Raw genomic sequence first — 22,777 nt, 5'->3', positions numbered from 1 at the left:
AATTCGAACGAAGCAAGGGGGATTAATTCATTTTTATCAATATTAATTGTGTTTAAATGTTTTGCGACTAGAAATTGTTTCTTCCTATCGTTTCAAAAAGTTTACTTCGTGTTTTATATATAGACTGATGAATTATTAACAAAAAAGTATTTGTTCACGTTCACCATCACGAGAGCTCTAAACCAGCCTTGAGCCGTGACTACTGATTATCTTGGACACTACCCGATGACCCGATATGGGCACGTGATGATGCATTGAAACCCATGGTTTGTTTTATGGCAAATTGTTTGGTTTATTTTCCATTATATTTACAGCACTTGTTTGTTTGTTAATAGAAAACAAAGCGTTTCTATCATTCGCTTACGCTCAAAGTCACAAATATACAGTACGAAAAGAAGCTGACTGGTTATTACAATCCATTCCCATTTTCCTTGTCCTAGTGATCTGATACAGTTCAACTGTATTTGTTTTCTCTCGCTATCTTTTTCATTCCAACTTATCTTCGCTGCATTTCTACATTGTGTTTATCGTTTGTTGATCAGTATCACAGATTAAAAGATTTTGATATAACTATCAGTAATATAAAATTACACGAAACATAACCTGCTTCGGATTGTGTGGGTGGTGAAGTCACTGATTATGTGAACTCATAAAAATAAGAAAATGGCTCACATAATATACTCATTCATTTGCTACATTGTTTCTTTCATGCATCGTTTTTTGCTCTAAATGGATATCTATTTCCTACGACGGTTGAGTTTGAACATCGTTTGCATTGATTCGATGTTCCATTCGCTATCTATGCCGCATATGTAGTTTTTTTTTCTACTTGTGAGAAATGTCGTTTACCTGAGTTGGAATATTCATGTACACTTACTGTGTGTTTCTTAGTTATTTATCTATCAGTTAGTTGGTTCTTTTCAGCGATAGCATTGGAACAATTCTATTTTCGAAGCACTTTTTGTTTCTGTTGGTGGCAATTGTTCTAGGCGAACAGTTAAATTTGCTTCTGTCATTTGAATAGCTCCAATTATGGCAACCTCTCTCATGTCTAGAAGGTTTTGAAATGCACATGCACATGCACGATGAATCGTTGAAAATGCACTTAATAATGTTTGTTTGATTTTGTGTTTGGATTTCACACAGTGCTTGGAACTGAAGCATGGATAGTCGCATGGAAGAACGGGGAAAAATTACTCTCACTTTTCACTACAATCGTAGATAAAAATAATGGTTTTGTGACTGATTCCTTACATTTTCACTAGATTGGTTACAAGCGTTTGGCGTATTTGATCTTTTAGCAACCGTTGACCATTCCCTCGACGAGTTTGGTTTTGCTAGCTGTTGATAATCCGTTGGCGACGGACTTCATCAAGCTGGCAGGAGCATAGTTGACGCTGATGCTGATGGGATGCAGCGAAGGCATCTGTAGATGGGTCTTTCCAAACAAATCAATTCCATTCAGATATGGCAGTAACGTTTCATAGTCTACGTTCAATGGAATATAGAAGCCTTGGGTGTGACAGGCGAAAATTGGAACGGCACATGAAGTGTAAGTGCTTCTCGCTGCGTGTTCGTTTTTGATGTCGGTGAAACCATTCCTTAGCTTCCGATCCAATAGCAGTTCTTCGCGATCTTCGCGGGATGCTAGTGCCGCAGGGGATGGCTGCTCCAAACACGACACTTTTCGTTTCAGAGATAACGGTTCGTCACATCCACTGCTGGCATTGAAACAATCGGCTTTATTCTTTGAGCCAACTCCATTTACGGAAGAATTCGCTGGAGGCGGCAGAGGCACTTCGGTCATTGGATGGTCTTCGTGCATGGAAGAAGGACTGTGAGCAACATCGGTCAAATGGCCATTCTCGTGACCATGGTGGGTGTCTTGGGAGAAACGCTGCTGAATGTAGTTTTTGAATTTATAGCTGTTATGGCTATGCTCATGTTCCGGCGATGTTTCAGAGAACTTTCGCATGCGAATTGTTCGCAGCACACTCTCGTGCTGAGCGTTGATATTGTTGTTATTGTCCTGCTGGCTGTGATGCATCTGGCCACTGGTGGAACTGGTGGAAATGCGAGATGGCGAAGAAGCATCGAAGTCAATAGTTGAGTGGTTGCTAGATGTGTCCAAGTGCTGCATGTTAGGAGCAGTTGAGGTGATCACAGCAGCTTGCGGTGGGTTGCTGTTGTTGCCATTGATGTTATTACGGAAGCTGAGATCTTTCACGTCGTGGTGGTCATTGCTGCTGTGTTCCACATCCGAAGGACAAGACAACATGTCGCGCAGCTGTGACAATGGTCCTGGATGCAGGTACACAGGGCTGGTCCCATTTGGGATTTCAGGGCCACATCGAGACTTCATTAATTCACCTGAAATGAATGAACGAGCGAGATAGTGAACATTTGTCAGATAGAAACGGTGGCTATCGTACCTTTCATGATTTCGTTGCAGTGCTCTTTCAGATGAGTTACCATCCGATAGCACATTTCATCGCCCCTTTCTCGCAGTATGAATTTCGCAGCCTCGGCAAGGCAATCGTTATAGCCTAGCCGGTACTGCTCGGCACATGCTGATTCGCGAACACATTCCTGGTTCTGGAGGTTCTTCAGATGTCGAATTGCCATTTCGATTATCTCGGTTTTCTCCACACGTCCACGGCCCTTTCGCATGTACTGCTGGGGAATGAGCCGTGAGAGGTCTGCCAAACACGAATTCATTCGATCACGTCGCCGTTTCTCTATGATTCGATGTGATAGTGGGTCTTGCTGAAAGAGAATAAGGGGGAAGTCCGGATGTTACTCACAGTGAAGTTAGAGTTGCTTCAAAAATTTGTACGGTGTAAGTTTAAAATATATATTTAATAGCTTCGTCCCGCCCAAAACTTATTTTTCGTTATATAAATCAAATTTCAGTTATAAATTTTCTTACTGAGCGTACGTTCATGGGTCCAATCGCAGTACTGTTCATTGATTGATCTTTTAATCTACCTTTCAAAATTACCTTTTACTATTAAATCCCTAGTACTTCTATGAAAACTCGTCATTATAATATCAGATTATTTTCAGACACAATTCTAGTTCATGATTTTTTAACCACTTGCAAATAACGGGCCTGATCACGAATATCACTGCCACGTACGCTTTCACGTCACTTACACTTCACTTAATCTTTTTGTGTCTGTCATCATTGTCACGGACAGTTGCGTGTAAAAATGAACTCCGTGAAGTGAAAGTGTTCATTCCCGTATAAAAGAGACATGTTGGTTGCATAATGTCGGATGTTTGAACGTTGTGTCGGTTGCATAATTTCGGACGTTTGAACGTTATGCAGGTAAAGTTAATACAGCGTATGAGATAATATTCCATTTAATTTATCGTATATTGTAGAATGACAAGTTTGCGATTATACCTCGATGATTAGTTTGCTGAATCAAATGCTGGCTCAAAGATGAGGAGGAATACTTGGTTGCTCGGGAATAATGTACTTGATGCACATATAGGAATGTAGTTTCACGCTAGAGATAAAACATGACTATTATGTTTAATAATCGAAATCTCGCATACTCTTACTCGTTTGAATAGTGAGAAATATTTAGAATCATTTTTTATGAACAGTTTCTACAGTTTTGATGAATAATAATATATTCTATATCTCAGAACGAACCCGAATTTATCCACTTCACGATCAGTATAATCTGAGCTACATCCATATGGGATTCTGAAGTTTAATCCTCTTATCCATCCCATTCTCGTGTAATTTGATACACGGGACATGAGGTTTGATTTAATTATTTAAACAGAAACTGGTCAGCACTTTTTGAATATTCTTTCATTCAAAGTATGTCTTCAAAATAATACCGTTGAAAATATCTATAACTAAGCGCACGTTCATGGGTCCAATCGCAAAATTATTCATTGATTGATCTTCTAATTTACCCCTTTCTCTTAAGAGAGAAGGGAGCAGTATCTAGGGGGTGGTGTGACTCACTATCGTAAAATCATATATTGCACCCTATAACCTCCACATGCCAAATTTGGTTTTATTTGCTTGATTAATTCTCGAGTAATGCAAAAAATTGTGTTTCATTTGTATGGCAGCCCCCACTAAGAGAGGGGGGAGGGGTATCTAACCACCATAGAATCATTTATTGCACACTATAACCTCCACACGACAAATTTCGTTTCATTTGCTTGATTAATTCTCGAGAAATTTAGAAATTTGTGTTTCATTTGTATGGCAGCCCCCCTTTAGAGAGGGGGTAGGGGTCTCAAACTGTCACGAAAACCTTCCCCGGCCCCAAAAAAACCCTACATACCAATTTTCATGTCGATCGGTTCAGTAGTTTCCGAGTCTACAAGAATCAGACAGACAGAAAGACAGAAAGACAAACAGTCGATTTCGTTTGCAATGAAATATTTTCTCTGAACGCGAAATCGACTATTATTTTTGTTTGCGATTTCGTTGAAACAGTCTAAAAAGATATCATGAGTTGCTCATGTAAGGTTTCGTCTCTTTTGCTTAGTTTTAAGAACTTTTAAATAGTCTGATATGATCCTCGGGTCCAGAAAGGTTGCATTAAGTAACTTGGATTTTTTCCCAAGTAGTTGAAATGGCTTCCTAATATAATGCTAAATATGCTTTCATGCGAGGTTAGTTGGGTGTTCTATGTGCAGTCTCGTCTTAGTCCAAATGCTTTTTTATGCAGCAAAATGTGGTATTACCTTCTATATACAGGAGAGGCTAGAACTTATAATTCTTGTAATATCTTCAAACGATATCAGAAGCCAAACACATTATTCCATAAAGCCATGTAGCATGTTTTGTATTGAATATCTCAGATTACCATCCCTGAAGACACATTCCACAAAAATTTAATCATTGTGATACACTGCGTTTCACAACTATAGAACCCCTCATTTCTTCTGAGTTTCCAGAGATATGTAAGAAGTCGGTTGAATTGAAGTATACAGTGTAGGATGTAATAACTATCTTCATTTAAAAGACTGCCCATTTGAACTTTATTGTTGTGTTCAGACGCGAAAGAATCAAAAATCTAAAATTCCAGTGTTTCATAACTATCGAACCAGATAGAAAAAATCTCGCTCCTTTACAAAATTAACGTCAATTTCACATGAATTACAATAAGTTTCTAATTCGTAGGTCATCTTCATTTCTCAATTAGTTCATATAACCCATTCGGGGTGGTTATGACCAAGTTGCGTGATGTTATAGTGTGTATCTCGTTCTACGCAGAGGATACTACTCGTTAAAGATCTTCATAATCACTCATACTGCTTGTAAGCTGCATCTACTATTTGTACGATCACTCCTCATAAGTTCTTGATAGAGTTTTGATCTGGTAAATAAGCTGACCAGTCCAGAATCTGAAGCCCCGATTTAGTAAGCCATGCCTTGACTTTCCGGATTTTATGAATTGATGCCAAATTACCCCATTATCACGGTGTTTTTGATGCAATAACAGAAGTAAATGATTCTGAAATATTTTATACCACTTCTGACTTCTGATTAAAAAATTCCAGAGGAGGGAGCGGGTCTATTTTAGGGAGATAGATCGAAACATCAAGTTGTCTACAAGGAATCTTCAACATATTCCCTAAACATCCGTGAACATATTGATACGTTCAGCCGTTCGCAGCTCCTCCAAAGACTGCGTGAGAGAGTGGGGAACTAAACCAGTTGCTGAGATTACCACTGGTATAATACGGATGTCCTGTAAATGCCACATTTGTGTTAGTTCTTCTGCCAATTCGTGGTATTTAGTTATTATGACAGAAAACGTTGATTGAAGATTGTGGTCTAACGGTATCGCAATGTCTACAATTAATACTTCGCTCTTCTTTTTGTCGTAGACCACAATATCAGGGCGATTAGCTGGTATTCGGACATCCGTAATGATCTCGCGATCCCAGTACAACTTATAGCAGCTATTTTCCAAAACCGGATCCGGAATATACTTATAACGGGTGTTAAATAAAAAATGAGAATTTCTTCAATACTTTTCAGCAACTCAAATAAAGAGCGTAAAATTTTCTTTCTCCAAGAAAATTGCTCTTTGGGCTCCCTAGAAACAGTAGGCGTGTTTGGTTTTGCTAGTTTTAATTTAGTCAAAGCAAAGATGGCGTCGAAACAGCACGTGCTCCGCGAACGCATTGTACGGTTCTACGAAACGCATTTCCAGCAAGGAAAAAAGTTCACGGTGGCACATTTTAAGGAAGAAAATGTACCTGTCAGTACGGTATATCGTATCCTGGGTCGTCCGGTGACGATAATGACGAAGCAGAGGAAGACATCGTTAAAGAAGCTGTTTGACAACAAGGACGCAACCAGCCTGCGTGACGCCGGTCGGAAATATGGCTGCTCCCACGTATTGATCCATCGGACCCTCAAGATGGAAGGAATCGTCTGCAGGAAGAAGACGAGGTCGCCGGAGTACACGGAGGAGCAGATTGAGACGGTTAAATTACAGTGTCGATGGATGACCAAAAAATACTGCGGGACGTCTTTCGTTTTGGACGTCAAAAGCTATTTTCCGCTGTCCAAACCGCATATTCCAGGAAATGATAATTACTACTCCAGCGACAAGTCATCCACACCGCCTGAAGTGAAATACAAGTTCAAGCACAAGTTTGAAAAAAAGGTTATGTTGTACATCTCCGACCGGGGCATTTCAAAGCCTTGGTTTAAGCCGAGCGGTCTGGCAATCAACCAACAAATCTATCGAGAAGAGTGCTTGAGGAGAAAAAGATACCGTTCGTGCCGAAAGATCGTAACCCAACAAACTTGCCCCAGTGCCGCCTAATAGAGGATTTCTTTGGCTCACTCAGTGCCCTAGTGTATAAAAACAATTGGAGGGCCAAGAACACGAAGCAACTGACTACAAGAAAATGGACGTAAGTGATGTCGATGAAAAAAAAAATTATTTTATATGTGATTGAAAAAATTCTCATTTTTTATTTAACACCCGTTAGTAGGGTACCACCTGATTTACCAAGTTGTGTTTTGATGCTAGTTGTTGATGAACAATCTTGGCAACCGAGTTTTGACGATTGAGATAAGCTGATTCGGCTAGCGCTCCACAGCCGGCTATGACGTGCTCAATCGTCGCTCTTACTTTATTGCACTTTCTGCAACAGTCGACAAAGTCGTTAGTCGTTATTATCCGGTCTTGGCTGGTTACCATAAACCCTTCTGTCCCAGAAAAGAGTTCACCTCGCACCAGGCACGTGTTCGATGATACTTTGTCGATATGCGCTTGCTCTAAGCGATGGGGGTGCTTCCCATGAAGTTCCTTTTGCTTCCATGATGTTATTTTTTCTTCTATGGTGTGCAAATTGCAGCTAAGTTTGCATGGAAATAAGTAAAGTAATAAGTGGCAGACAAACTCTTTCTCTGCGAATACACTGAGCAAATTTTATCCCCATGTTCCAATCAGAAGTTCATTTGAAGAAAAATATTGAAAATAATGACGAAGGGGTATGTTTTTCTCTGTATCCAAAATACGGCACAGATTGATAAAAGGACGGGACAATCAAAAATGGTCGAAAAACAATCAATGCAGTGGTTGGCGAAATGTTATTCCACTTCTGCTCCTACGAGAACAACAGTTTATCGGTGGTTTAGTGAATTTAAAATGGGCCGTATAAGCACCGCAAATGCACCTCGCTCTGGAAGGCCTAAAGCGGCTAGGAATACAGAAATCGTAAAACAAGTGCATCGACTCGTTTTGAACGATCGTGAAGTGAAGTTACGCGTGTTAGCTGAGGCCGTATGCATTTCAAAAGTACGAATGGGATACATTTTGCACGATATTTTGAATATGAAAAGATATCCGCCCGATGGGTGCCGCGTTTGCTGATCGTCGACCTAAAACAGCGGCGCGTTCAACAGCCGGTTTGGCGTTTTAAAGCGTTATCGAGTGAATTTCTTTCAATGTTTCGTGACAATAGATGAAACGTGGATCCATTACCACACTCCTGAGTCCAATAGACAGTCTGCAGAGTGGCACTGATGCATTTTTTGAAGACTTAGACGCTTCGTACTACAGATAGGGCATCGAAATATTGGAAACTCGCTATACCAAGTGTATTGCCCTCGAAGAAAACTATGTTGTGGAATAAATACAGCTTTGCCCAAAAAAAATTATGTTTTCATTAAAAATCCCGGGACTTTTCAGCCCATGTAGTAGTAGCACTTGTTCGGTCCTCATGTGGAAATGATCGCAACATTTCAAGCAAATTTTTGCAACATCATGTAGTCATATCTCGTGTCGATTGTATGCACGCTGAAACATAATAGAAACAAATTGTCCACAGCACGCAAGATAATTTGCAGGCACGTGATTATTTTGAAAATAACAAACCGGTAGATACAGGGGAGAACAACACGCGCAACAATAGGCAAGCTTGTAGCACCGATGAGTGGGCAGTTTTTACCGGTAGACCACCTCCGACTCGTTAGCTCAATGTCTTGTTGCTAGCTGTTTTTATCAGCGAATGACCACCACCGCCAAATACCACCGACGATGTGCTTGAATTGACATTTACATTAGTAGTAATTTTGTTTCGCGATACGTAATGAAAACCGGTCCGTTTTTTCTAATGTCTGCATCATCGTTGGAAACAATACGCGTGAGGACTGTGTGGGAAAATTGACGTTACGATGGGCTACTTTTGTTTACATCTCGTTGCTGTTCAATACGTATGTGGGTCGTTGCCTCTGTGGACTCATTTGTCACTAGCTAACAATGTCGTAGAAAAATAGCCGGTGTCATACACGTGAGCAAACAAGTGTTTCCCCGGTGGACATATGTACAGTGTTGCAATTCGTCACACAAAATGTGATCAGAGTCACTCAATTCTACTCATGGTCAGTGGTTTCCGAAGTTACGATGTTCATTTATATGCTTCTGAATTCCGACAGAACGTCTCCTTTCATGCCTGCCGCACCCGATAACTCTGCTAAATTATGACACTACCGCGAACATTATTTGCCAAGGGGAGTTATAAAATATTATAACTCTCTTCTGAAATGTTTATTTGCTTTACATTATCGGCACCAAGGAAATGGAAAGTTGCTGATAAGAGCGTTGATCGATGATCGATGATCGAGTGATCGGATGTTCGAGAAGGGAGCTAGAAAAGGAGAGGAATCTTATTTTTCCAATCGAAGACCCCCTAAAACCAGCAAAATTTCAAATAAAACCGATTGAATTCCGAGAATCGTGTAACTCGTGTAGCAGGGAACGGCCAAAACAGCTGATAACAAGAAATGCATACCATAAACACACAGAACACATGCTCCAGGCACATAGGGATCTTAAATCTTGTTTAAATGTATTTTCTGAAACGAACCAAACATTTGCACTTGAAGTAGTCACGTGTCACTTTCGTCGCAATCGTTATCTTTTCGGGTTCAGCAGTACCCGAGTAGATTAACAGTAAATATGACGGAGATAAAAAACCCATTTGCGTAAGGCTTCCAGTAATTTGGGGTTTCTCCATTATATTATCTAAATAAGTTTATAATATTCGAGTTTATGGAATTTCGCGCATGTTCTATCTACAACAGTTGTATAAAGTTGAAGCAAAATCTAAGGAAAATTGAAAAGATAGGGAATTGGCAAAATGTAGAGATGGAAGAGTAAAGATAAGTATAAATATTCTCCATGAAGAACAATACACTGTTCCTAATGTTCAAACCAACATTTGATCACTCCGAGTACGGGTTTGCTTGTTCGACTGGAAGATTTACTCAACTTGAAGCTTTCACATTCAAGCCTACCTGGAAAAGTTGGGTAAGTTGCATTGTATCGAAAAATTACTGGAGTAGGAAAATTTGTTCCCGAAGTTACGGCAAATCGATCCTGATCCACAAGATAGCGGAGTCTCACCCTCGAATACATTTCGTGAAAAGACGTTACCGAAGGCTGGTGTAGAACGAAGCCGAATGTAGCCGAATATCCTCAAACAGAATACCTCGAGCAGCCAACTGGCATAAACAACAATTTTCTTTAGTGTAACACATTCTATCGTTTGAGATGGTCGTATGAGAACAGGAGTCGAGGTGCTCAGCACACCTGGGTACACGATTCGGGGGTGCAGCATGATCCGAAAAAAAAACAACCAATCATGCTTGCACACTATTTGTATCGGATTTACATAGCTAAACCATGTAATTAATGCATTTCGATGACCTCAATTCTGATCATGAGTTGTCCGATTCACTAATGTTGTTTTGTCCATATGATTTCAATGGCAACCACTTGGCGCGCTGCATTTGTTTATGGTGTCCTTCGCGCATAGCAGAAATAAAGTTTCTCTGTGTTGAGTGTGTTGAGGTGAATATTTTTAAAATGCCCAATAAAAGGCAATATTTTGAAGAAAGCCTAAATTATGAATGGATCAATATGATGACAGTAAACTCAAGCAGTGAGAAATGCAATATCTATTTGAAATCTCGAACTTTTACATTCAAAGATAGTGATTTCTAAAACCGGACAAACCATGATCATAATTTCTCTTTTAGGAAAATCGTTAAAAAACATAAAAAAAAATAATTTACACGCCTAATGGTAGTACTAAAAACAAGATACTTGAGACTTTTCAACAAACCTAAACTCGTGTTGATTGGATGTGATTTTCATAAAGAAAATTCGATTTGCATTTACTAGTTGCGTGAAACCACCCTAAATCAGACAAACCAAGATCATTTACCCTACCGTATTTTGAGTACAAAGAAAAAATACTTGTAATGTTGTCCATTTGTACCCCGATTTATTTGATGTATCAGACACTAAAGTTGATGTTGATTTTGATGGTTTTATTAAATTTTTGTCAGCATAATAGGGGGTGAAAATGGGTTATGGGGGTGAAATTGGATCAAAAAATGCAGAAAGAATATTTTTTAAAGCTGTGTGCCGTTTAATAGGAGACATATTTCCACAACTTCCAATGCATAATACATTACTGTAGTACAAATAGTTATTATTCAATAATCCATCAAAGTTTGATGTGTAAAAGCCATCAAATAACACATCAGAAACAATCTCATGCCCAGCATTATAAAGAACTACTAAAATTGTAAATATTGTATGGAATGATTCTTCAAAGTCTTGCCAGATGAGTCATTACTGATGACAAAAAATTGTTTCCATTCCAATTTCAATATTTTCGAAATAATCTCTTATTTACAATGAGTGGGGGTGAGAATGGGTTCAAGCACAAAATTGAATTCCATGCTAAACCGACATAGTGATTGTCAGATTTTCATGAAAAATTGTAGTTTTATTCCTCATCGTAAAATATTAGACCCGTATTTTTATTTTTTTTCAGCAGGGTGGCCATTTCCATTTTATGGTGGTCCGAAAAATCAACTTTTCCCCCTTTTTTTAAAAATGACATTTTTCAATAATTCATAACTTTTGAACTACTGGACCGATTTAGACGATCGATATATCAAATTAAAGCCACCATATATTCTTTATTTTTTTCTTGAAAGCCGAAGTTTTTTTTACATAACATATCCGAATATCAGAGAGGCGTTTTCGAGTGATTTTTCAAAGTTAACATGTTTCAGTTTTCGTTCAATATTCCTATGCGACTAGAATCCAATTTTTATGCATATGTGGGATTTCATGTGGAATCAAATAAGTATATCGATCATAAGAATCTCCCCGATAATTTAAAAGTTTTGAATATAAAAAAGCCATTTTTGGAAAAAAAAAAAAGGGAAAAATGATTTTTCGGACCATGAGTTACTTTTGAAAAATCATAACTCAAGAATAAAAAATAACGCATCTCTGAATTTTGGATATGCTATCTAAAAAAATCTTAGCTTTCAAGAAAAAATATTAAGAACCTTGCGACATTGGTCCCAAGACAATGTAAACTATAAAAAAAATACAAACAATAATTTCCAGACCAAAATTCAAAATTTCTGCAAGTATAATATTTTTCGAAAAGAGACTAGCTAATTGGCTTTAATTTGATATGTCGATCATCTGAATCGGTGCAGTAGTTAGAAAGTTATGAGTTTATCAAAAAAGTAATTTTTTGAAAAAAATGAGAAAAAAATATCTTTCGGACCACCCTAAAATGGAAATGGTCACCTATTTAATTTGATATATAGATCATCTGAATCGGTACAGTAGTTCAAGAGTCATAAATTTGAAAGTAAAGTCATTTTTGGAAAAAAAAAAAGGAAAAATTTATTTTTTGGACAACCCTAAAATGGAAATGATCATCCTGATGATAAAAAATACGGGTTAATGTTTTGTGATAAAGAACAAAACTAGCAAATTTCACGAAAATCTGAGAATAATTGATCGGGCGAGATTATGCCAGTCGCAAGAGGCATCAGGGTTATGAGGGACTGGCGTTTTAATAACTTATAAACGAGCGGGGTTAATTTGCAATATTTCCTCTCTATATAGTGTCCGTAGGGATGAGCGTTGCATTTGCATTTCGAGCGAGCGATTTACGCATACCTTATTCGCAGTGGCAGATTAAAATTATACCTTATATCTACACTCGTTCTTCGGCATTGTAAGAACGGTTAGGTAGGCACAGAAATGCACAAAACAAATGTATGGGAATATGAGTATGCTTCCAATTTTTGTTAATTTAACCCTTTCGTTACGAGCGTCGTCTATAGACGACAACCGCGCGACGAGCTGTGTGTACGAGCGTCGTCTTTAGACGACATGAAATTCATACTGCTCTTGGATCACACGAGCGCGATTTGCATACTTTTCGGCGCAGTGCTCAGTACAGGGGTAGCACTTTGGCGGAGCACACTGCCGTAATGAAAGGGTTAAAGCAGGGGGCACTTGGTATTCCGCGAAGCTATCGCAAGTGCTTCCACATGAAAACCAACTTTGGAATTTTTTTTTATTGAATTTCACTAGACATATAGAGATAGTTAATGTACTTTGTTCACTCTGGGTAATATGTCGTGTAACTGCGATGCACAACCGAAATAGAGCTGTTCCCGGCTGTACACGCAAACGGGATTTGGTTTTGTTTTCATCGATAATTTCAGACAAACAATCTGCAGGATTTGTTGGATAGTCTTCAATCATATTCTGCAGAAGATTATCATCGAAGAAATGGCTTGGGTGAAACAGCCTTTTTCGACAAAGAGTTTGCGACATAGAGTTTGCGAAAAATATATTTTTTTTTGTTTATTTGAGGCTCATTAGCATTTGTAGCTGTAGCAGAGCCGAATTTTAATAGTGTACATGTCACATGTTTATCATATCTATAAATAGCACATTACACAGTTGTCATTTTTCGGCGTAAGAGTATTTAGACCAGCGAACAGCGGAGACAGTTGATATGATCATTGTTGTGTTATTAATAGAACAGCAGCCCGATGTTTCTTCAGAGTGTCCACTACCTTGAAAAACCTTGAAAATTAGGGAATATCAGGGAATTCAAACAATGTCAGGGAATATCAGGGATTTTTTTCGGGTTTTGAGTCGACACCCTATTCTTGCAGAGAGTCGTATGAACGATCGATCTTCATTGTTGCGTGGACGTAGTTATACTGTAACAACACAAAGATGGTCAATGAGAGCCCTGAATTTTGAACTCACGATCGATCGTTTACTAAGCGAACGCGCAGCTAATGTGGCTACGAAGACCCCCCCCAAAATACATTTTTATTGATTAATAAAAGTGAGTGCTCCGTCAAATATTTTTATTTTATTACTAGCTGACCCGGTATACTTCATCCCACCCAGAATGGATTTTTTTTTGTTATGAATACTTTCAAACATTCACGATTTCTTACTAAGTGAACGTTCATGGGTTCAATCGCAGAACTCTTCATTGATTGATCATCTATTTGAGCCTTTACAATTTCCTTCTATTATAAATTTCCTAGTTCTACCAAAACTCGTCATTATAACAACATTATTTCCAGACACGATTCTCGTTAAAGATTCTTTAATCACTTGCAAATAACATGTATCTCTGTTACATGGAATAAATCGGACGATTCCTTTCTTGAGTTTTGCGCTTACCAACACATTTGGCGATCCATTTTTTCATATAGATAGAAGATATAGAAGTGCGTTTTTTCACCTGAAAATCCAGATCAATTTCGTTAGCGCAAACGTCAGATGGACTAACAACGCTTATTATTGTAGAACATATGGGAATTCCCATTCCGAAAATTCAATCCAGGGTTTTCCGAAAATTTTCAATTGTCATGTTTGGTTGGAATATGGTTGGTTGAAATATGTGTAATGATTTTGTGGGACCCTCCTCCCCCTTTTTCTAAAACCCTAAAATTCTAATCACATTCCAATTTTGATCCATTTGCCTTATTAATTCTCGAGTTATGCAGAAATATGTGTTTTGTTTTTATGGCAATCCCCTCCTCCTTATACAGGGGGTAGTTGTGTTGAACCACCATAGAAACATTTCTTGCCCCTTAAAAATTCCATATGCCAAATTGAGTTCCATTTGCCTGACTAGTTCTCGAGTTATGCGCAAATTTGTGTTTCATTTGTATGGTAAACCACTCCTCCCCAAATTTTATAATGTCTTTTTATTTTTTCGGTCTTATGTGCCCTGTTTTCACTCCTGAACTATATGGTCAGGCGACACATAAGCTAGTGACAGATGAACCTCTTCAAATGAATCTTGTTCATGTTTTAGTGGTGCTATCTATTGAAAAATCCCGGGACATTTCATCCCATGTAGTATTTGATCAACCAGCGTGGAACAGTTCGAAACTTTTGATAGTATACAGTTTGAGTTATGCAAGAGTGTGTAGAGGCATCACCATACAAACGAGTGATTCGAAGCTTGAGTAATATGATTTATTCAAATAAAACCAAGTTTTCTTTGAAATCGATTTTTTAAAATGGTATAGATGGTATAGAATAGTTGGAAAAAATTTCAACCTCTACAGATCACAATGTGGCAACACATTACACCACATAACTTACCACAGTGGATGACGATTTTCACCTTTAACCATAGCCTGGATAATCGCAGGGAAACCACGCTAAAGAGGCGATGTCTCTGAACGTGAATATCATATTAGGTGTGGAAGTAAGGCCTTTACGGTTCTATAATACGTGACGAATATGTTGGCACTATGTTTGTGACGAGCGTTCCTCGACCGAAGGCCTGAAATATTTTGTGGCACATGTTCGGACATCCTCATACATGACATCAAATGAGCTTAAGCATCTGCTCAAGCGTGAAACGAGATTGTGTGTGATATCTATGTCATTGCAATATAAGAGCAATATGAGAGAGCAAAATAAAAGACACTTTGTAAATAAGCACACATTACCCATTTCAGGACGGGTGCTGTGCTTCAATTCATACGGCAGTCGCTGAGAGGTCTGCTCCATACATACAAACATTTTAACACTTTAAAAAAAGTGTCTAACAATTTGTGCATTCGACGCTTCATCACAAGAAAAAGCATATGAATATGAATATGCTCCATCAGTTGTAGGAAAAATGATCGAAATAGGGTAAATAGAGTACAATGTCAGATAACATGTCACCAGGGGAAGGGAAGGAATGTTAGTACGATGTTCGCCACCAGGAGGATCGCCTCTAAACCGGGGTTCTATAGCGACTACCAAGGAAGGGATAGTTGTTAGTAGGGAGAGGTAATAATCAGGATTCACTGAGGTAAGTGGTGTGATTATGTAAACGCGTACTTCAGATCACATGTTCATGAATCTGTCTAACATTATCTAGATAGAGTGAACTGGGAAGTTCTACTTCACCCGCCATTCACCCAGACATTGCTTAATTAGATAGCTCGAGTACAGTTATCAAGAATTATCAAGAATTGTATCGTTTCAAAACAACCAAAACAAAACAATTTGTCTTATATTTGCTTTATACTTTTATTCAAAAAGGGTTTTATTCATTTCTCGTCACTCCACGCGTGCATCCGCGTCGAGTGTCATACAAGAACTGTCTTAATGCTAGTTACATGTGTCTTAAGCTAACTTAGCCAACAGTTTGTGGAGAGTTTCATTGGGAGGAGCCAAGTCGATTTCAAAAGGGAATAGCCAATCAATCGACTGCAGTGTTCGATGTGAATGGTGTCAAGAAATAAAATTGCTTACTGCGCTCATAAGCGCGCATATCGATTTCATGGGAAATCGTAAAGTGTCACGACGACTTTGTGTACGGTCGCGTATTTAATCAGAATAGAACTGGGTTTGTTTTGGTTTCTGGTTTATTGCCTTTAGCTGCGCGCGACATGATGTAAGGGTGCATTCATATCGCCCGCGCATGTTGGCATGGACGAATGTGGGAGAAAAACAATTAACGAAATAATGCAGTTGCGCTTGAGAAATGTTTCGTGGGAATCGTAAATTGAAGTGACCACGCATGAGTCATTTATTTTGAAACAATCAACTGCTTATGAGGAGAAGGATAATTTGTATATTGGGAGTTTTAAGATGGACTTTGGAACGGGGTTTGAAATCATACTACACCATCCCTCTTTAAGAGAATGATGTAATGCAATGGAATCATTCTTAGTATTCAGATTATGGATTAATTATTCCTTGGCTTCTCTCAATGTTACAAATATTTTATAGACTTTTTATAGGTTTCTAAACTTTTATTTTCCAAAGCTGTTGGTATATTGTAAACAATGGTATGTGGTTTTGTATAATATTGGTAATTTGATATATTTCTAAAGATTTCTATAAATAATTGTAATATAATTGGTTTTTGCGAATGAAGTAACTTCTCTAAAAATGAATGTTGTTTGATTTTATATTTTTATCAATCTGTTTTTGTGTACTGTCTGTGTATGTTCTGTTTTGGGGTTCTGAATCCTGCAGTTTGTATCTAGTATTTCTTGAACTATATATGGTCCGTCATAGAATGGATCAAGTTTTCTTCTGTTTTCTATTTTTAGATAAACTTTGTCGTTTACTGTTAAATGAATTGGATTAATGACATTTTCTGAGTTTTTTGCTCTTTGAATTTTCTGCTCAATTAATTTGGTTCTTGCTATTTCATTAGATCGTTGTAATTTAAATTTTAGTTCTTTACTATATTGTTCAAAATTATATATTGGTTCAGTTCCTTTTTCAAATAATTCTTGTGGTAATTTAGCTTTAGTTCCAAAAATTAATTCATGAGGGGTAAATTCATGGTGTGAATGTGGGGTTGTGTTATAATTGAAAGCATAGAATTTTAACCATTCATCCCAATCCGATTGATGTTCGTTAACGAAAGATCTCAGGTATTCATTTAAACATCTGTGATTTCTCTCCAAAGAACCAATCGTCTGAGGGTGATAGGCTGTACTAAATTTTTGTTCAATTTTAAGCATTTCACAGATCTGTTCAAAGACTTCGTTATTATACTCAGTTCCTTGATCAGAACGTAAAGTTAAAAATGTTCCGTAAGTTAAAATAAAATTGTCTACTAATGCTTTAGCAATTACGTTTGCTTCTTTAGTAGGTACTGGAATTAATACGACATATTTCGTTAATTCGCATTGAATACTAACTACATATCTATTGTTGTTGTTACTTTTTGGTAATGGTCCAACTGTATCTATTGAAATACTTTCGAATGGGTGATTTGGTGTTGTAGTAACTACTTGTTTTTCTTTTGTATGCTTTATGACTTTGTTTCGTTTGCATAATTCACAGGCCTTGATGAATTCTGCAATCGATCTTTTCATATTGCTCCAATTATACACTTCTCTAATTTGAAGGTACAACTTATGTTGACCAATGTGACCTCCTGTAGGGGTGTTATGGTAATCATTCAATACTTTTTGGATGTCTTTTATTTTTGTTAAAAACATTGGTGGATTGTAAATAATAATTTCTATTGAATACACTTGAGTATTCGCTAATATTTTAAAGTTTTCAATTGATATCATTTTAAATATTTCGTCTTTTGTCGACAGCGCTAATTTCTTTTGGTTCATTTTAATCATTGTTCCTTCTATTTTCAGAAGTGCAGATTCTAATGTCTGACTTCCATGTAAAATTTGTTGATGCACTTGGGCAATAATTTTATTGTTTTTCTTTAAATAAAATATCATTCCATATTTGTCGACGCGTGTTTCGAGTTTAATTAATTTCTTCGTTTCTGATGGATTATTTGTCATGTACGTAGAGAAGTGATCAGTTTCTCGTGGTACAGAAATTTGATTATCAGATGTTTTCATATTTGAATTATTTTTCGAATTACGAGTCATCGCTCTTGTGCTTACTCCTAATATATTTAAATTTTTTAATTCATCAGAGGAGGTTACTATTCTTGATAAAGCATCTGCTCCTACATTTGATTTTCCTGCTATGTATTCAATTGTAAAGTCATATTCTTCTAAATCAAGACGCATTCTAGTTAATTTTGAAGTTGGATTTTTCATACCGAATAAGAAAACTAACGGTCTATGATCCGTTTGTACTAAAAATTTTCTACCGTACAGGTAAGGTTTGAAGTAATTAATAGCCCAATGTATGGCTGTTAATTCTTTTAGAATCACTGGTTTATTCTTTTCACCAGGTGTAAAAGTTTTGCTTGCAAAAGCTATTGGTAAATTTCCATGTTGTGTTTGTTGAGACAATACAGCTCCACAACCTATATCTGAAGCATCTGTTGTTAATATAAATTGCTTCGTAAAATCTGGATATTGTAATAATCTTGGTGACATTAATGAATTTCTTAGGGTGTTGAATGCATTTTGACAACTATTGGTCCATATAAATTGTGAATTTTTCTTCAATAGTTGATTAAGGGGATTTGCTATTAATGCAAAATTTGGTACGAATTTACGATAATAATTACAAAATGCAACGAATCTTCTAACTTCGTCTGCATTTTTAGGAACTGGATAATTTTGAATAGTTGAAAATTTGGAATCATCTGGTAACATGCCATATTCTGTTATTTTATGACCTAGAAAGGTAACTTCAGTGCTAAAAAATTTGCATTTCTGCGCATTTAGCTTCAAATTGTAATATCTTAATCTTTCAAAAACTTGATTTAGATTTGAAATATGATGGTTTACAGAACATCCTACGACTATAATATCGTCGATGTAAATGAAAGCTAATTCTGGGGTTAAACCAGCCATTGCAATTGTCATCATACGTTGAAAACTGTTTGGACTTATATTCAATCCAAACGGTAATCTTGTATATTGATAATGTCCGTTTTGTGTTGAAAATGCCGTAAATTTTCTAGACTCATTGTCCAAAGGTATTTGATGAAAACCTGACATGAGATCTAATGTTGAAAAATATTTTGCTCTGCCAAGTTGATCTAAAATATCGTCAATTCTTGGTAGAGGAAATTTGTCTGCTAAAATTTTTTTATTTAGTTGTCTAAAATCAACGACTAAACGCCATTTTTTGTCATTATTTTGGGATTTTTTCGGTACTAGAAGTATAGGAGAGTTGTATGGTGAAACTGAAGGTTCCACTATATTACTCTCTAACATTTTGTTTACCTGTTGATTAATTTCGGTTTGTTGCGCATGAATCGTCTTGTAATTAGGAATATATACAGGAACTTTATCACTTAGAACAATGTTCTGTGAATAGAAATTGTTTTGAGTAACATCCTCCTCTGGAAGACAAAATATGTCTTGATAATCATTAATTAATTTTTTAAATTTATCTTTAGCATATGGAGGAATTTTGTCCGTGTTTATGCTTTTAAAAATCTCTTCGGATCTCTTATTATTAATATTTTTGGTATTTACATTAAGAATAGAATAATCGTTTAAAATACTTAATGTAGGCTTAAATTTAGAATAATGTATGTACAAAGGTTTATTCGTAGTATTTACAAATTTTACATAAGGCTTTAAAGGTGAAATTATAGTGTTACCACAGAAAACTCCTGGGTAAATTTCTTCTGAATGGACTACCATATCCTCTCTAATGTTTAAATATGGTATCCTTCTGATAACTTCACTACGACTTGGTAGCATGAAGCCTTCATTTAAGTTGTCTTCTATTGGTACTGAAATTTGTATATTGGCTATATTAAATGTAAGTAGCCAATGTTCATAATCTATTAAACATTTATAATTTATTAAAAAATCTCGACCTAGAATACCATCAGCCGTAATTGGTAAGTCTGCGGTAACTAGGTGAAAATCGTGATTTAAAGTTAATGTATTATTAAAGCATAAAGATGTATTTGTTAAACCTAATGTTTCTACACTATTTTCCGTAATGCCGGTTAATTTAATCTTATTGTTAATATTTACATGTTGATTTGGGAGAATATTTCGTGCTTTGAACAACGAAATATCTGCACCGGTGTCAATGATCAAGTTGCATATTTTATTTCCAGTCATGTGCACTTTGACTTGGATAAAATTTGATGCATTTAAATTTAATGTCAAAATCGGTATGCCTGTCCGTAACAATTGTTCAGTTAGTCGACATCTGTTAGCAATTGTTACTGGTTGGCTAAAAAATAATCGGTATTTGCTTGATTGTTCCCATTATTTGCAATATTGTTGTTGAACGGTACCATAGCTTGGCAAGTATTATCTGATTCGTTTTGTGGGTGAAATCCATTATTGTTTGCATGATTATTCAGTCGAGGAATGTCTTGCTGATTTACTACGTACATTCTCGCTGGTACATTATTTCTATTGAAATTTCTGTTAACGTTTCTGTTTTGATTTTGATTGAAATTTCGTTGAAAAGGGTATTGTTGTAAATTTTGATTGAAATTTGGTTGTTGTCGGGAATTTTGGATTGAATTTCTATTAGTAGGATACTGATGGTTAATGGGATATTGTCGGTTGAGGTTTCTATTGAGGTTATTTGGATATCTTGCTTGATATCTTCCATGGAAATAATTTCTTTGATTATTTCTTTCATAAACCATAGGGTTTCTGTAATTGAAATTTCGGTTTGTGTTATAATGATTTGGTTGTCTAGCCTTAATCGACTGCAGTACGACTGCGTTTGAATCAGTATTGTCCTTTTCATTTTCTACCATTACGTTGATGGCCTCTTGTAAATTGTCGAATTTGCCAATTTTCAGCATCATTTTGGTCTCTCTGTTGGGTGTTTCTTTGATAAGTGTTTTGATCGCTACCTTTTGAGACATTTTCCTTGCGACTGTGTCGGGAATTTGTTCTCTTATATAGGTATCTTTGAGCTTATCTGTCAATTCATCGAGTTGTTTAGTGAATTTCTCGATTTCATTTGTCGATTTGAGTCTCAAATTCATCAGATTAGCTAAGGCTATGTCTGAATTTGATTTCTCTTCGCAATTTGTTTGGATTTTTGCGACTATTTCGTCATAATCCGTTGGAGATATTGAGAATAAATTTCTCGCTTTTCCAGTTAATTTTGTTAGTATAATTTGAATTGCGGCTGCTTTGCTTTCGATTGGAACTATGGTCTTTGCCAAGTTCACCGCGTCTATAAATGATTTAACACCACTTGCGTTTCCGTCATAAGTGGGTATCAGCGTTGCTAATTCAGCGGCTGTTTTAATATTAAGAGCCATGTTGGATACTTTGTGTATTTTAATATACCAAATTAAAATTTTTGTCAATGTTTTAAATTTAATTTTTCTTTGTTTTAAATTAATTTCACTTTTCACTCTCAATAGTGAATCGTCAGTGCTTAATTTATAGGGTTTTAGTAAACCACTTGATTTACCAAGTGTCTCTGGTTCACTATCGTATTCCCTTTGTATTACTTCTGATTCATCTAAAATTTTGATGGCCTTCTGATATATTTGTTTCAGTGCACCATAAGTTTCAACTTCGTCATTCCAGACTGAAGCTCCAAGTCTATACTCGAAAGATTTTAGTATTGTTCGATATTTGGCTAAGTTTTCTTGTAACTGTTGCCTTTTGACTTCAATATTATGTAAAGTTCTTGGTCTGTTTTTATTTTTGTTCAAATTCTGATATCCCTTTTTCAGATATGATTCAATTTCTTTGAGTTGTTCCATTTAGGAAGACTCATTTTTATTCATAAATTCTCAGAATTTTATCTTTTCGGACTAATGATAAGAACAAATTTGCGAAAAAATATATATATTATTTTATTGATTATTTTTCATTTGCCTTCTATTCCTTTTTGCTTCGGCCAATCTTTGTCGTCTTCTCTCTTTCTGGCCGGGAAGTTTTAGCCACGTAATCGGATCACATCCGGGTAATTCATCTATTCTGTCTAGTAATTCTTCATACGATTCGAGTTTAGTATTTTCTCCAAATACTACTATATCAGGTGCGAAAGCTCCTTCGCCCTTTCCTTTGCTTACATCGGCTAATAATTTCAGAAAATCTTCAAAATCGTCTTTAATCATTTTTATAAGATTTTTGAAGTAGAGGTAAAAAAAAATAATATATAATTTTCGTTATATTATTTTCTTATGATATTATTTCTTTGCTGTAATTTTTGTATATTAAGTTATTCTATTAGCGGCCATTCATATATAGTCTAAAGCTTTAGGCAATTGATGCCATAGTTTGTGCCGACTGTGCAGCTTTCAGTGCTTCTTTACGTACACACTGCTTATAATTCTTGTATAGTTTAATGAAAGCAAATATTAATAAAATCGCAAGTATAATCCATAATAATAACTCTTGCGTTTCGTGGAATAAAGTGTGTTGTTCCACGTGGTTTAGGATATTTACTTGTGGGTCTCCTGTATTTTGAATAGTTTTCTTGTCAAACAGGCCCATTTCTACTTTCTCGAAGCATATTCAATTAATTACATGCATTGTTTTTCATTATGCATTATACATTAT

General features: G+C 36.4%; 1 protein-coding gene across 1 annotated transcript in view; it reads right to left on the bottom strand.

Annotated features, from left to right (window-relative positions):
- Nucleotides 1–267: 267 nt before the first annotated feature.
- LOC129761875 (transcription factor cwo) overlaps nucleotides 268–22,777 on the bottom strand; it is a 66,264-nt gene continuing 43,754 nt past the window's right edge. Inside the window, exons 3-4 of the mRNA XM_055759704.1 lie at nucleotides 2,433–2,766; nucleotides 268–2,370 (exon numbers count right to left, since the gene is read on the bottom strand). Coding sequence (XP_055615679.1) covers nucleotides 1,298–2,370; nucleotides 2,433–2,766 — 1,407 coding nt within the window. The 3' untranslated portion in view covers nucleotides 268–1,297. The remainder of the gene's footprint in view (nucleotides 2,371–2,432; nucleotides 2,767–22,777) is intronic.

The sequence above is a fragment of the Toxorhynchites rutilus genome, chromosome 1 (assembly GCF_029784135.1).
Source record: "Toxorhynchites rutilus septentrionalis strain SRP chromosome 1, ASM2978413v1, whole genome shotgun sequence".
Lineage (NCBI taxonomy): Eukaryota > Metazoa > Arthropoda > Insecta > Diptera > Culicidae > Toxorhynchites > Toxorhynchites rutilus.
This window is presented reverse-complemented; position numbering and strand designations above follow the sequence as displayed.